The 15,515-nt window shown below is 38.7% G+C and overlaps 1 protein-coding gene across 2 annotated transcripts in view; it reads right to left on the minus strand.

Moving 5' to 3' along the window:
- Nucleotides 1-11,622, minus strand: part of Gab3 (GRB2 associated binding protein 3) — a 160,855-nt gene extending 149,233 nt beyond the window's left edge. For both annotated transcript variants that reach the window (XM_052171179.1, XM_052171178.1), the window contains exon 1: nt 11,457-11,622. In XM_052171179.1, the coding sequence (XP_052027139.1) occupies nt 11,457-11,528 (72 nt within the window). In that variant the 5' untranslated portion in view covers nt 11,529-11,622. The remainder of the gene's footprint in view (nt 1-11,456) is intronic.
- Between the last annotated feature and the right edge of the window lie 3,893 nt (nt 11,623-15,515).

Raw genomic sequence — 15,515 nt, forward strand, 5'->3', positions numbered from 1 at the left:
TCAATTTATTGAATAAATACTGGTATAAAATCCTCAGCAAAATACTTGCAAGCTAAATTCAACAATGTATTTAAAAGATAATGGCACAGTGTTTTGATGTTTTGAAGCAAAGAACAAGAAGTTACTTCATAATATTAAGTGGGCTGATTAAACACACAATTCTAAGAGATCTCAGGTTACACAGCAGGCTATGAATTTGAAATACAGTCACAGAAGCCTGCAGAGAGGGACAAAAAGCAATACTTGCTTGCCTTGTCAGTGATGACTATGTCCACAAGAAAAATTCAGCTGAAACAGTGAGTTGGAAGCAAAAGGTAGCCCAGTAGGGCTTCTTAAATTTTTTTTCTACTTGTGACCCCCACTTCATCCAAGAAATGTTTATTCAACTCCAGCATATAAATATATAAAATAGGTACCCAAATCAAACATCCATTGATAATAAATCATAAAGAAAAATATTTTAAAACATTTTTTCACTATGCATATAATCTTATTTACTTTGATAAAAGTAAATTTTCATACTAATACAATGCATGTGCTTATTTATTTTTAAATAAAGAATCAAATATTGGGCCTGTTTTGTAGGCAAAGTCACTTGTCACTAAGCTTGAAAATCTGAATTGGATTATTGGAACTCACATGGTGGAAAAAGAGAACATTTACACATTGTCCTTTGACTTTCATATGTGTACTATGGTTCATGTGTGCACATACTCTCATGCAGTTGTGCACACACATATAACAAATAAATATAAAAACTAAACTTACCTGAAATTTGATCCTGCAGGACATAGAGTATTAATTTTTCTCAGAGTTCATTGATTTTATAATCATCAATATTGATAATATTGCTTTGCATAAATTATGTAATTAAAATGACAAATGTTTAGGGCTATTCCAGAAATTGTCAGAAATTTTATATTAATCCTGAGTCAAAATGTATTTACTGATTTTTTTGTGAAATGTAAGCCAATACACAGCAATTTTAAAAACCAAACATTCTAAAGTAACATAATACAAACATATACACTGAGGAATGACAGTAGGAAAATATTGAAAATGGAAATATTGAAAATTTCTCTATCCAAGCCATTATCTTTCTATAAAAACAGAAAAATTTTATGTGCCACAGAAACAATGTAAGTTATAACATAATAATGGTATAATAACCTGTGCCAGGGCATTTTGAGAACTGTTTGTTGGTGTGATGGCTCACACATGAAAAGTGTGCATGTTGAATCTTCAAAACCAAGGCTTCAGTGAAGTTGTAGGATACACAATGGGTAAACACTGCCAGAAACACCTTGAATTCATTATTCATTTGGCTTTGATAGGTACACATTTAGCAAAGTTGTTCAACATCCCCATTCTGTTATACAACCTATATTGTGGAATAACCACAGTTCAAGAAGATCATCATACTAAGTGAGGTAACCCAGACTCAAAAGGTGAATCATGGTATGCACTCACTAATAAGTGGATATTAACCTAGAAAACTGGAATACCAAAAACATAATCCACACATCAAATGAGGTACAAGAAAAAAGGAGGAGTGGCCCCTGGTTCTGGAAAGACTCAGTGAAACAGTATTCGGCAAAACCAGAACGGGGAAGTGGGAAGGGGTGGGTGGGAGGACAGGGGAAGAGAAGGGGGCTTACAGGACTTTCGGGGAGTGGGGGGCTAGAAAAGGGAAATCATTTGAAATGTAAATAAAAAAAAAAGAAGGTAAGTTGTACTGGAAAAAGATGGAGCCCTCTGTGGTGGTTTGAATATACTTGGCCCAGGGAGTGGCACTATTGGGAGGTGTGGCCTTGTTGGAGAAGGTGTGGCCTTGTTGGAGGAAGTGTCACTGTGGAGGTGGGTTCAGAGACCTTCCTCCTAGCTGCCTGAAAGCCAGTCTTTTGTTTGCCTTCTGAACAAGATGTAGAATTCTCATTTTCTCCTGTTGCATGTCTGCCTGGAAACTGCCATGCTCCTGACTTGAGGGGATAATGGACTGAACCTCTGAACCTGGAAGTCAGCCCCAATTAAACATTCTTTAGAAGAGTTTCCTTTCTGGGGGTGGAGGGTTGGGGAGAGAGATGGCTCAGTGGTTAAGAGCACTGACTGCTCTTCCAGAGGTCCTGAGTTCAATTCCTAGCAGTCACATGGTGGCTCGCAACCATCCATAATGAAATCTATTACCCTCTTCTGATGTGTCTGAAAACAGCTACAGTGTACTCATATACATAAAATAAATAAAATCTAAAAAAAAAATTTAAAAAAAAGAATTGCCTTTGTTATGGTATCTCTTCACAGCAATGGAAACCCTAAGACACACTTTTAAGTATGGAGGAATTGAACTCTTGAAGGCTCTGCCTGCACAGTTCTTATCAAGTACTTATCAGACCAACAGCCATAGAGTAAAACTAATGGACAGTGAAACAATGCTATGAATACCACAAGAAACTCACTCTATGAAGAACAGCACAAAAAGTTGTAAATTTAGGAGTATACCTCAATAGCAGAAGTTTTAGGCAGCATGAATAAGGACCTAGGTTCCTTCTCTTGCATCAAAAACAATATCACATTTTTTAAAGCTAAATGTTTTATTTACAAAACAAACTAGAAAGAGAAATGGGAAAACTGGCCAGGCAGTAGTGGCACATGTCTTTAATCCCAGCATTCAGGAGGCAGTGGCAGGCACATCTTTGAATTTGAGGTCAGCCTGGTCTGTAGAATGAGTTCCTAGACAGCCAAGGCTACACAAAGAAACCATATCTTGAAAAACAAAACAAAAGAAAAGAAAAAAGAGGAGGAAGAAAAGGAAGAGGAGGAGAAAAACATAGACAAACTGAAATTTTAAAAATGGAAACTTTTTCACCTCTCTTTCTATAATAGCTCTATAACAGTAAAAGGAAGCAGAAAAATCAGTAAGGATTTAGAAAATCAGTAAGGATGTAGAAAATCTGAACAATAGCATCAATCCAACTGGACTAATTAATGTTTATATGTACAGAGCCATATTGGGGAGTCATACCACGGTAGGAACTTGACATTGGCCAAGGACAATTCCTGGCTTCAGGCAGGAATCTGCCCTTAGGACATAATAGGGAAGTAGGTTAAGGCAGGAATTTTTATCCTAGGGTGGAGAAGCTCAGTGAAGGTTAAGCTCTTTGTTCCTCCAGGTCTAGGAATTCCTGAATTAAGCAGGTGACCCACCCAGCTGCTGGAGCAGTTGAGACAAGGACCTCCAAGAGAAGCTAGACAACTTCCACCAGAACTCAGCCCGGAGTCTGGGGGGGAAGGGTTTGTCCAAACTGTTAAAAGGTCTGACCACCATTAAAGTTTCAGCCTCGATCAGTGAAACATTGTCCTGGCCCTTCTTTCTTTTCCCCCCTTCCCCATCCATCCCTCAGCTTCTGTTCCAGAAACCCAGTTTGTAATAGCTGCAGGCAGCTATGGAATACAACATTTATAGAACATTCCACCCAATGAAAGATCCATCTTTTTCATTCCAACACACAATATTCACCAACTGAAACTACATTGTGGATTATAGTGTAACCCTAATATAGTTTTTTTAAAAAACATATAAATCATATAGTTTGCTCTTGGATCATATCATAGTTTAATCAGAAACTAATAATAGGAAGAAAACTAGAAAATTTCAGAATATTTGGAAATTAAACAGGAAACTTTTATGCAGTCTTTGGTTCAAAAAAGGAAAACTCACAGAGAAATTGACTAATGTTTATAATGACTGAAAGTAAAACAATGTATCACATTTTGTGGGTTATACCTAAAGCAATACTTAGAAATTTACAGTTTTCAACACTTGCCTTAGAAGGTAAGAATTGAGTCTGGGGGTACAGGCCTACAAATGGCAGCTACTCAACAGGATGAGGCAGGAAGAATGCAAATTCAAGGCCTTCTTAAACTATAGTCTCTGTAAGCTGCACAGTGTGATAAGGGAAGAATTCCTTTACAGACAAATCAGGGTTTCTGCCAGAATTCTGAGACTCCTACAGAATAATCCATTCATTTAGAGACTGTAAGCCAAATCTCAAAGCTCAACAACTAAAACTAATATTTTTAAATTTAAAATAATTAGCCATAGTATCAATAAAATTAAACTCAAAGCAATCAGAAGGAAATAATAAAGATGAGAGAATAAACTAATGAAATTAAAAGCAAAGAAAATAATAGAGATCAATGAAAATGAAGGCTAGTTCTTATAATATATCAGAAAAATTAACAAAACTCTAGCAAGAGTGATCAGTAAAACAGAATAATCAATGAAAGTTACAGAATAATAAAAAAGGAAACGCTATTACAGATCCTGTAAGGGAAAAAGACAGAAAGGAATATAGCAACTAACTTAATTTCAATAAATCTGGCTGTTCAGTAAAAACTAAGAAAAACCTTGACAGGCTAAACTACCACAGTTCATTCAAGAAAATATGGATCCTCCAAAGAGTTCTTCAAAGAAATGGAATTCTAAGGTAATAAATAGTCTCCCCAGAAATAGATGGTCAATTTCAAATTGTTTCAATGGTTAATTCAACCAGATATTTAAGGAAGAAGAAAAACTAATTCTATGCAATATAACTCAGAAAACACAAGAGGAGCACATTTCCATTTTCATTTTACATGCCCAGCATTATGCTAACATCAGAACCAAAGATAGTCACATACACCAAAAGGAAAACTATGTCCATTTCTTCTATTAACAGAAGTACAAATGCCCTCAGCAAACTACTAGCAAAACAAGTCCAAGAACACATGAAAATCACATGAATTTTATCCTGTGAATTCACAGCTGGCTCAGCACTGGAATAAAAATGAGTCTAGGGATGTATCTTAGCAATAGAGTGCTTACTAATAACATGAGCAAGGTCCTGGGTTCCATCTCCAGCATCACAAACATAAAAATAAATCACAGCTAGCTGTGGCGGTGCATACCTGTTATCCAAGCACTTGGAGAGCTAAGGCAGGATGACTATCACAAGTCTGAGGTCAGCCTGGACTTGATAACAAGTTCAAGGAAAGGCTAGACTACAGAGCAAATACCATCTCAAAAACTGCAAAAATTAGGAATTCTCAAATTTATCTGGATTAACAAAAAATCCAGGATAGCTAAAACTATTCTCAACAGTAAAAGAACTTCTGGGGGAGTTAGTACCCCAGACCTCAAGCAATACTACAGAGCAATAGTGTTAAAAACTGCATGTTATTGGCACAGGGACAAGCAAGTGGACCAATGGAATAGAATTGAAGGCCCAGAAATGAATCCACACACCTATGGTCACTTGATCTTCGACAAAGGAGCTGAAAACATCCAGTGGAAATAAGATAGCCTTTTCAACAAATGGTGCTGGTTCAACTGGAGGTCAGCATGCAGGAGAATGCAAATTGATCCATTCTTATCTCCATGTACTAAACTTCACTCCAAGTGGATCAAGGACCTCCACGTAAAACCAGACACACTGAAACTAATAGAAAAGAAACTGGGGAAAACCCTTGAGGACATGGGCACAGGGGGAAAGTTCCTGAACAGAACACCAATAGCTTATGCTCTAAGATCAAGAATTGACAAATGGGATCTCACAAAATTACAGCGTTTCAGTAAGGCAAAAGACACCGTCAAAAAGACAAAATGGCAACCAACAAATTGGGAAAAGATCTTCACCAACCCTACATCAGATAGAGGGCTAATATCCAATATATACAAAGAACTCAAGAAGTTAGACCCCAGGGAACCAAATAACCCTATTAAAAAATGGGGTACAGACCTAAACAAAGAATTTTCACCTGAAGAAATTCGGATGGCCGAGAAGCACCTTAAGAAATGCTCAACATCATTAGCCATTAGGGAAATGCAAATCAAAACAAACCTGAGATTTCACCTCACACCAGTCAGAATGGCTAAGGTTAAAAACTCAGGAGATAGCAGGTGTTGGTCAGGATGTGGAGAAACAGGAACACTCCTTCACTGCTAATGGGATTGTAAGATGGTACAACCACTCTGGAAATCAATCTGGCGGTTCCTAAGAAAACTGGGCATGACACTTCCGAAGGACCCTGCTATACCTCTCCTGGGCATATACCCAGAGGATTCCCCAGCATGCAATAAGGACACATCCTCCACTATGTTCATAGCAGCCTTATTTATAATAGCCAGAAGCTGGAAAGAACCCAGATATCCCTCAGTGGAGGAATGGATACAGAAAATGTGGTATATATACAAAATCGAGTACTATTCAGCAATTAAAAACAATGAATTCATGAATTTTTTTAGACAAATGGATAGAACTGGAAAATATCATCCATTCACAAAAGAATACACATGGAATGCAATCATTGATAAGTGGATATTAATTAGCCCTGAAACTCTGAATACTGAAGATACAATTAGCATATCAAATGATTCCCATGAAGAAGGAAGAAGAGGGCCCTAATCCTGGAAAGGCTTGATCCAGCATTGTAGGGGAGTACCAGGACAGAGAAAAGGGAGGGGGAAAGATAGGAGAATGGATGGAGAGAAGAGGACTCATGGGACATATGGGGGGGAGGGGGCTGGGAAAGGGGAAAGCTTTTAGAATGTAAACAAAGAATATAGAAAATAAATTTTAAAAAATTTTAAAAAACTGCAAAAATTAAATAAAAATAGTCAGGAAGCCATCATAGTAATAGACTAAGGAAAAGCAACTTATTACTTTACAGAGTAATAAGTTTGAATCTACAGTTTAAAAAAATCAGGCAGGGGCAGTGGTGGTGCACTCCTTTAATCCCAGCACTCTGGGAGGCAGAGGCAGGCGGATTTCTGAGTTCAAGGCCAGCCTGGTCTACAGAGTGAGTTCTAGGACAGCCAGGACTACACAGAGAAACCCTGTCTCGGAAAAAAAAAAAAAAACAAATCCAAAAAAAAACAACAAAAAAAAAAAATTCAGTAAAGTGGTCGTGCATTCCTGTAATCTCAGCACTCAGGAGTCAGAGACAGGTAGATCTCTAAATCTGAAGTCAGCCTGGTCTACAAAGAGAGTTACAAAAAAGTCAGGTCTACACAGAGAAGCCCTATCTCAAAAAACCAAAAATAAAATAAATAAAAAGAAAAAAATCTCGGTAAATTGACAATATATAGAATGTATTTAATTTGGTAAAACATGTCTACAAAATAACTATAGCTGAGGCTGGAGAGATAGCTCAGTAGTTAAGAGCACTTGTTGGTCTTGCAGACAGCCCAGGTTTGATTCCTGAAACCCACACTGTTGCTCATATCTGGCTATAATTACAGTTTCAGGGAAACTGGTACCCTCTTCTGGCACTTGTAGGTACTTCATGTACATAGTGTATACATACACATGCAGGCAAAACACCCATACACATAAAATAAAAATAAACTTTAAAAAGAGACCTATAGTTAAAATTTGAAATGAAAAAATTAAATGATGTTATCCCTAAGATCAACATAGTGAAGGATGTCTTCACTCATCATTTCTATAAAACACTGATTATACTGCAAGTTCTAAGTACAAGCAAGGCCATAAGTACTAAGTGACGTAAACAAGGATATAAGGTATAAACTCAATAAAATCAATTGACATAATAATTTAAATATTGTTACAGAAAAACAAAGGACCTAGAATGGCCAAATCAACTCAGAAAAAGCAAAACAAAGTTAGACATCTAAAACTAAGTTTTATGAAGGTAGGCTCATTAAACAGTATGATATTGGCATAGAAATGAACAGTTTGTCAATAAAGTAGGCATAATTCAAAATCTTATATTTTCAATTTCACACATTTTTAAGGCTTAGCTGACCATGGAAGTTCATGTTTTTAATTCCAACATTACAGAAGCAGGATTGCCATGTGTATCAGGCCAATGTAGGCTGCATACTGAATTTCAAGTCAGCCTGTATGAGATCCGGACTCAAATAAGAAAAATAAAATCTTTGTACTGGAAAAAAAACTATAAATAATGATAATGAAAAAGCAAACTACAGGGTGGTAGAAGATGCTTGCCTATTGCATATCCAACAAAAATTTGTGTATTCAGAGGTAAAAATAGCATCTGTCACTTAACGTTGTTATAATAACCAAGTTAATAAATTAGTATAGCATGGCATGTACACATGTGTGTGAAGTCCAGAGGTTGACATTGGATGCCATTCTTCAATCACTTCACTACATTTTTCTGATAAACCTTCTCAATGAGCCTGGAACACACCAATTCTATCCAGCAATCTCCAGGTTCTTCATATCTCCATCTTTTCACTGTTGGGATAATAGGTATGTATCACTGTCTCCAGCTTTTATGTGAGTGCTGGGAACATAAACTCCCGTCTGATTGAGCCATTTCCTCAACCTTTGATTGAGCCATTTCCTCAGCCTTCTAGCATTACTTAAATCAAAGGAACAGAAGTAAGCTAAAAGTTCATCAACAGAAAAATTGTTAAATTATGATACATGTATTATAAGCAATATTACACAATGATTTGAAAATGAAGTAAATCTGTATGCACTAACTTGGAAAAATGTATAGACTACTTATAAAAAGGAAGATAAAATTATTGGACAATTGCATTTATGTGAAAAGAAAAAATATAGAAAATGTTCTATAACAATATCATACATCTAAGAGCACTTGTCCTTAGGGACAACCCTGAGAAGGATGTGTGTGTGTGGAGGGGGGAGACTTCTATTCTATTCATTCATCCATTCCTACAATGTTTGAATTTTGATGATAAGAATAAATGTCTAGATTACTTATAAAACAAAGAAAAAGGAATCAACTTTATTTTTTTAAAAGGGGGGAGGCAGTCGGGCAGTGGTGTCACATGCCTGTAATCCCAGCCAGTGCTATACAGAGAAACCCTGTCTCAGGGGAAAAAAATCCAAAAAGAAAAGAAGAAACATGGGCATTTAAAAACTTTAAGCTGCTTCTTCAAGAATCTGTCTTCTCTCCCACTTCCCTAACTCCTTGCCTACCTATCATGAAGATGCTGTGTTAGAAGATCAGATGGACATTTCATATTTTTCCATAAGGTCGGATTTAGTGAATAAATAAATTCAGAAGTTATATTAGGTTTTTTTTGTTTGGTTTTTTTGGATTTGGTTTTTTCGAGACAGGGTTTCTCTGTATAGCCCTGGCTGTCCTGGCACTCACTCTGTAGACCAGGCTGGCCTCGAACTCAGAAATCTGCCTGCCTCTGCCTCCCAGAGTGTTATATTAATTTTATTGGCTATGGTTAGTAATATGGTTCCTAAGTTCTCTTCTGTTTTCAGTCTTGTCCACTACAGGTCTACCTCACCAAATAAATAAATAAATAAAATAACAAAATAACAATCCACATGTGACAAAAGATCTACATATCCAAGTCTTCCCAAAATCATAAAACACTAATAAACTCTCTTAAGTCAGCCTGTTGAAGACAAAATACAAAACAAAAGGGGGGGGGGCATGAAGATGGGTCATCCATAAACCTTGTTCTAGAGATTCACCGTCTTGAATCAGCTACTGGAAAGTTCATGCCACTCTGAAAACATCCAGTGATTCTTTAAATGACTCTCATTAGGAGCAGCAAGGGAATCCTCCCAGGGAGCAGCACTGCAAGTTTCACCTGCCCATGTGGTACATAGGAACATGTTTTTGCCTCATTGGTATGAATGCATCTTCTTCTTTTTTTAAAGAATTATTTATTTTATTTATATGAGTACACTGTCGCTGTCTTCAGACACACCTGAAGAGGGCATCAGATCCTATTACAGATGGTTGTGAGGATTACATGTGGTTGCTGAGGATTGAACTCAGGACCTCTGGAAGAACAGTCAGTGCTCTTAACCACTGGGCCATCTCTCCAGCCCATCACTGCATCTTCAAAGGAGCTGAAAAGTTAGGGAAACAGCTTGGATGAGAGATGTGGGACTCTGGTGCTTAGGAATTTGTGAAATCAAAACCATGATGCCGGTCCAGGTATAGTGGCACGTGCCTTTAATCTCAGCACTTAGGAAACAAAGGCAGGTGGACCTCTGACTTTGAGGCCAATCTGGTCTACGAAGTGAGTTCCAGCACAGCCAGGGCTATGTAGAGGCCTTGTCTCAGAGAGAAAGATGGGGGGGGGAGGTGACTACTGCTATTATTCAAAGAAGTGTTTATATTTTGCATCTGTGATAGCTACACGCTAAGTAGAACAACATTCTTTGATTCAATAGCACAAACAACAAAAACCCATCATCATAAAGAATATACTGAGGAGGGACATGATGAGAAAGAGTTAGATTGTATGGAAGACTCCTAAGAGTGAGACACTGTCTAACTCAGAAATGTGGGGAGAGAGAGAGCACTGAGCAACTTCATATTCAGGAAAAGCTTCTGTTACAAATTTTAGAAATATCCGTACATTATTGTTATCTTCTTATAATTCTACCCCTGAACTTCTACATGATATGTGCTCTTTAATATGCAACAAGAGTACTGGCTGGTGATATAGGGACACCTGCTAGAAAGCTATAGACATAAATACCAGGTAGAACCCCATTTGTGGTGGAGTACCTCAGCTGAGTGCAAACCTTGGCAGGGTAGTTCCCACCAGCATGCTTTGGTTTTGCAGATAAATTAGAAATTATGAAGGACAAGGATCCATCAAACTACTTCCAGCTCCACCAAAACCCAAAGGCAAGAAATCTTAATATCTACACATACAATCCCCTGGGGACTAAAGTGATTCTTGCTCAATAACAATCGTGTCTTTAAGCCAAATATTTTTACGATTTTATTCTGAGAACACTAGATATAATGAACTTTTTGAGTTGTGTGCAGCTTTTTTAAATATAGTCGTATGATGAGTAGAAAGATGTATTTCTCCGGGTGTTCCTTATTTCATAATAGGAAATGTCAATGGTTCCGGCTGTACTAGAAAAGCTTGGTGTCATCATAAAGGATGTGCTGAGAAGGTACATAATGAAAAAAGAGTTACACTGTATGGTAGGCTCCCAACAGGAGTGTTCTATGATAGCTACAACAGTACTCATTACAGTCCAAGAGGAAGGTAGTAGCTTTACTGGGTGGCCCACACAGCTTTACTTACTGTCCACTTCCCTGTCCCTCGCCCTGTTCTCTCTGTGAAATAGAACTCCAGTTAAAAACAGGACACCCTTTAGAGAAGTCTCTCTGGTTGCTCCAGCATACAAACTGGTGTTGGGTGTTTCAGCCCCAACCCACCTCCCTTTACCGCTGACTGCATAGAGACACTGAACACAGCAGGCAAGAGGCACCAGGCCAGCCTGCTGCAGGACGCCTCAGCAGCACAGCTCAATGTGAGATTTCACTTTCCGACGTCCATTGGCCTCGCTCTGGGAACAGTTATGTTTGGCGCGCCTAGAGTCAGGGACTCCCCAGGACCACACACGGCCACCCCATGGGCAGAGAACCGAGGGCATGAGGGCCAGGGTTGAGTTGACACCCCTACTCACATAGCGCTGCAGCTTCCTCTCGGGAGGCGACTTGACGAGCCAGCCCATGCACACAGCGTCACCAGTGCTCATCGTGGCCGTTTCTTCTTCTTCTTCTTCTTCTTCTTCTTCTTCTTCTTCTTCTTCTTCTTCTTCTTCTTCTTCTTCTTCTGCTGCTGCTGCTGCTGCTGCTGCTGCTGTTTCCTCCAGCTGGGCTGGCAGCTTGCAGGAGGAGGAAGTCTAACCAGGGATGCCTTGGGGGCGGACGTGCCCACATAGCACCGCCCCAAACTGCTGAGTGACGCCCCCTCCTCACCCTCCCACCACCACCACCCCCACTTGAGGAAGGGATGGATAGTAGTAGCCTTAGACTGCAGGTTTATGGGTGTGGTGGGAGCAGGAAGGGAGAGGGGGGAGGCAGGAGCGAGGACAGGGAGAGAGTAGGGGCAAAGATAAAGAGGCCCCTTAGAGCAATTGCTGTGCTGCAGGAGGCTTTGCTTCTGGAGACCCCAAACAGGATGCCCTGCTGCTGTCTCCCAGGTTCCTAGAATGTTACCTTCATAGTTATAGCAGAGGGAGGAAGGAGCCTGCACACACACACACACACACACACACACACACAGGAAAGCATTAGGTGAGATAACGGCAGCCAATAAGCCTTTTACCTCCACCACCATCCCTGAACATCTATGTCAACAAGGGTTGGTCTCCTTGCCTCAGAGGCAGGCACAAGAACAAAAATCTATGGCTCATATCTGTCATGTATATAGTTGAGAGGAAGAAAGACTCCTCTTCCACTTCACTGTTCCACTTGATTGTTTGCAGAGAAGTGTGATTTTTATGCCCCTCTTCCAAAGATTATTGTGTTCAATGATGAGCTTCCAAGGCAGAACTGTTTAAATGTTCTAATGAACACAAATGATCTGAATTCAACAGTATAGTACTATTTGCTCCTTACTAAACCCTGGGCTTTTAAAAGAGAAATATAAGGTTAAGCCAGGTTGTTTGCTGGGAACTCTAAAAACAAAAGTAAACAACTAATGTTTATTGTGACTACTGAGTACCATATGCCAGCCATTGTCATAAGTGCTTCACAGCATCTACACAAACACCCTATACACTATATTGTTGAGTCAGTTTTGCCCATACATAAGACAAAAAAACAGAACAATGCTGTCCCCTATGTAGAGCGCACACTAGGAAGTTACCAATAGCAGAGTTAGTTGTCTGTCTCAAGAGTTTATCCCTCTAACCAACACCTTCTCTTTGTGAAAACACCTTAAAAACTGGAAAGTACCATAGTAAAGTTAGAATTAGCATCCAAGATGTGAATACAATCCATGTAATGTTTGGTGGCATCTGGTCAGCTTCCTAATCTGCAATGGTCTTTTTCCCTAGTGTAGTGCTTCTTTCTCACTTAGAAATGATAATTAGAAGAAAAATTTACAAAACTACTTCTCACAACATGACATTCACAATGTCTAGGGAGAGATATATGCAGGGTTCATTATCATTGTACAACCAGGGATCAAAGGAGAGAATACATTCTAGGTGTTTCAAGTGGGGATAAATTAATTTCACAAAGATAGCACTTAGCAAACTCATTGGCAGAACAGGAGCCATGAAACTAAGGAGTGTCACTAGTCAGGGCTTCAAGGTATACCCAGAGTACAAAGCAGAGGATGAGGGTCTGTCATAAAGCTGGATTCCAGCTGCTGCCAAGTCATGTCATTGCAACCGTCTGTCTCATCACTGATTTCTGTGTCTCACACTAAACCTTTATAATTAGCCAAACACAATTCTTATGGAAAAATCTAGATAAGAGAATGTTAAATATCTTTATTTAGCTTTCCTACCTCTCCAAATATAGAGGGGAAATATAAGTTGAGACACACAAAATACTCCTCTTGGTACTAAATATGCATACTCATTGTATACAAACTTATTATACAAACAACATATTCACAAAAAGCAATGCCATTTTCCTTCCTACAAACTAAGAAAAATACTTCTAAAACAAAATAGTAATGGTTTCATTGAATTGTACAATTACTCGATGTAGTCATCTGTGGGAATAGTTATTCCTCTTATAGTTCAGGTATCATCTGATATCAATAACCTACAAGCTAAAGAAAAAATTATAAAGGCAAGCTTTATGAACTTTTACTTGACATGTACAAAATATAGACAAAGGGAAAACAGAAAAAGTTAAGGAGAGGCAGAACACAACTACGATAATTTTGTGACTGCTCATGAGACTCTAATTGATATGTCTCAGTTCTATCCTTTATTTGCTTTCTAGCCAGGGCATCAACTGTACTGGCTGGTTTTGTGTGTCAACTTGACACAGGCTGGAGTTATCACAGAGAAAGGAGCTTCAGTTGGGGAAGTGCCTCCATGAGATCCAGCTGTGGGGCATTTTCTCAATTAGTGATCAAGGGGGGAGGGCCCCTTGTGGGTGGTGCCATCCCTGGGCTGGTAGTCTTGGGTTCTATAAGAGAGCAGGCTGAGCAAGCCAGGGGAAACAAGCCATGGCCTCTGCATCACCTCCTGTTTCCTGACCTGCTTGAGTTCCAGTCCTGACTTCCTTTGGTGATCAACAGCAATGTGCAAAGTGTAAGCTGAATAAACCCTTTCCTCCCCAAGTTGCTTCTTAGTCATGATGTTTGTGCAGGAATAGAGACCCTGACTAAGACAACAACTGATCAAAATTCTTTTCATAGTGCAGTGGTTCTCAACCTTCCAAATGCTGTGACCCTTTAATACAGTTCCTTATGTTGTGGTGACTCTCAACCATAAAATTATTTTTGTTGCTACTTCATAACTATAATTTTGCTATTCTTATGAATTGTAATGTAAATATCTGATATGCAAGATATCTGATATACCACCTACAAAGAGGTTGTGCCCACTTTGAGAACTTGACAGAGCTCTCGGTTGTGACAGAGTTGAGAACTGCTGGCCTAGTGAGTGGGAAAAAAAAAACAACCAAAAACCTTTCTTTCTGGTAAGTTTAAATCACCAACAGTCTTGCTTAGGCATATCACTGTGAGGAGATGCTCCAGAGGATGCTGTGGATTAAAAACCATAGTGCCTCTGATCTCCTTGGTTAAATACAAACTTTGACTTTAAAAAATCCACTTGATAATCATGTAAGTCATTCAGCCAGTTCAGTAGAATCCATTGTTGTAAATTTTCCTAGAATAAGGAATGTCAAATGGCCCAGTGGCAGCCTCAGTTTTCAATGTGCTAAAACCAATGTCTTATCATTGGAAAAGCATGCATCCCACTGGGAACCAAGAATTCTAACCAGAAGATCTCAAAGTTCTAGGTATAAAAAGAAGAACTTAGAGAGTGGTTTGTTATGTGTGATCATAAAAGGAACAATTACAAACTACAACTATTAATTCCAGACTCCTATCAAGCCTGACCTTGGGGAAGTAATGTTGTGTCTTGATCACTTGATCAAAGCGTTATGATGATTTCCTCAGTGAGAAGTGCTGATTCTTGAAGTATTGGAAATATGAACAGATAGATGATCTAGTAAGTGGTAGAGCCAACTGAAATATGGATTTAAAAATAAATCCATAGCCCAGCATGAGGACACACATCTTTAATCCCAGCACTTGGGAGGTAGAGGCAGGAGGATTTTTGTGAATTTGAAGTAATGCAGGTCTACAGAGTAAGTTTCAGGACAGCCAGGACTACACAGAGACCCCCTGTCCTGGAAAAAAAACCAACCTATCAATCAATAAATAAATAAAATAAAAATTTTAAAACAGAAAATAAATTATGAAAAAGCATCTATTCAACTGAAAATGAGTTGCTGTCCTTCAAATGGATATAATCCAATTTCTGCTGTGAGGTGCTTGGTTGGCCCCTCCAGAGAATGCAGTCACATTAGGAAAACTCATTGTTATATCCAATATATATAAAGAACTCAAGAAGTTAGACTCCAGAAAACCAAACAACCCTATTAAAAAATGGGGTACAGAGTTAAACAAAGAATTCTCACCTGAAGAACTTTGGATGGCAGAGAAGCATCTTAAAAAAATGCTCAACTTCATTAGTCATTAGGGA

Source organism: Apodemus sylvaticus, chromosome X (assembly GCF_947179515.1).
Source record: "Apodemus sylvaticus chromosome X, mApoSyl1.1, whole genome shotgun sequence".
Lineage (NCBI taxonomy): Eukaryota > Metazoa > Chordata > Mammalia > Rodentia > Muridae > Apodemus > Apodemus sylvaticus.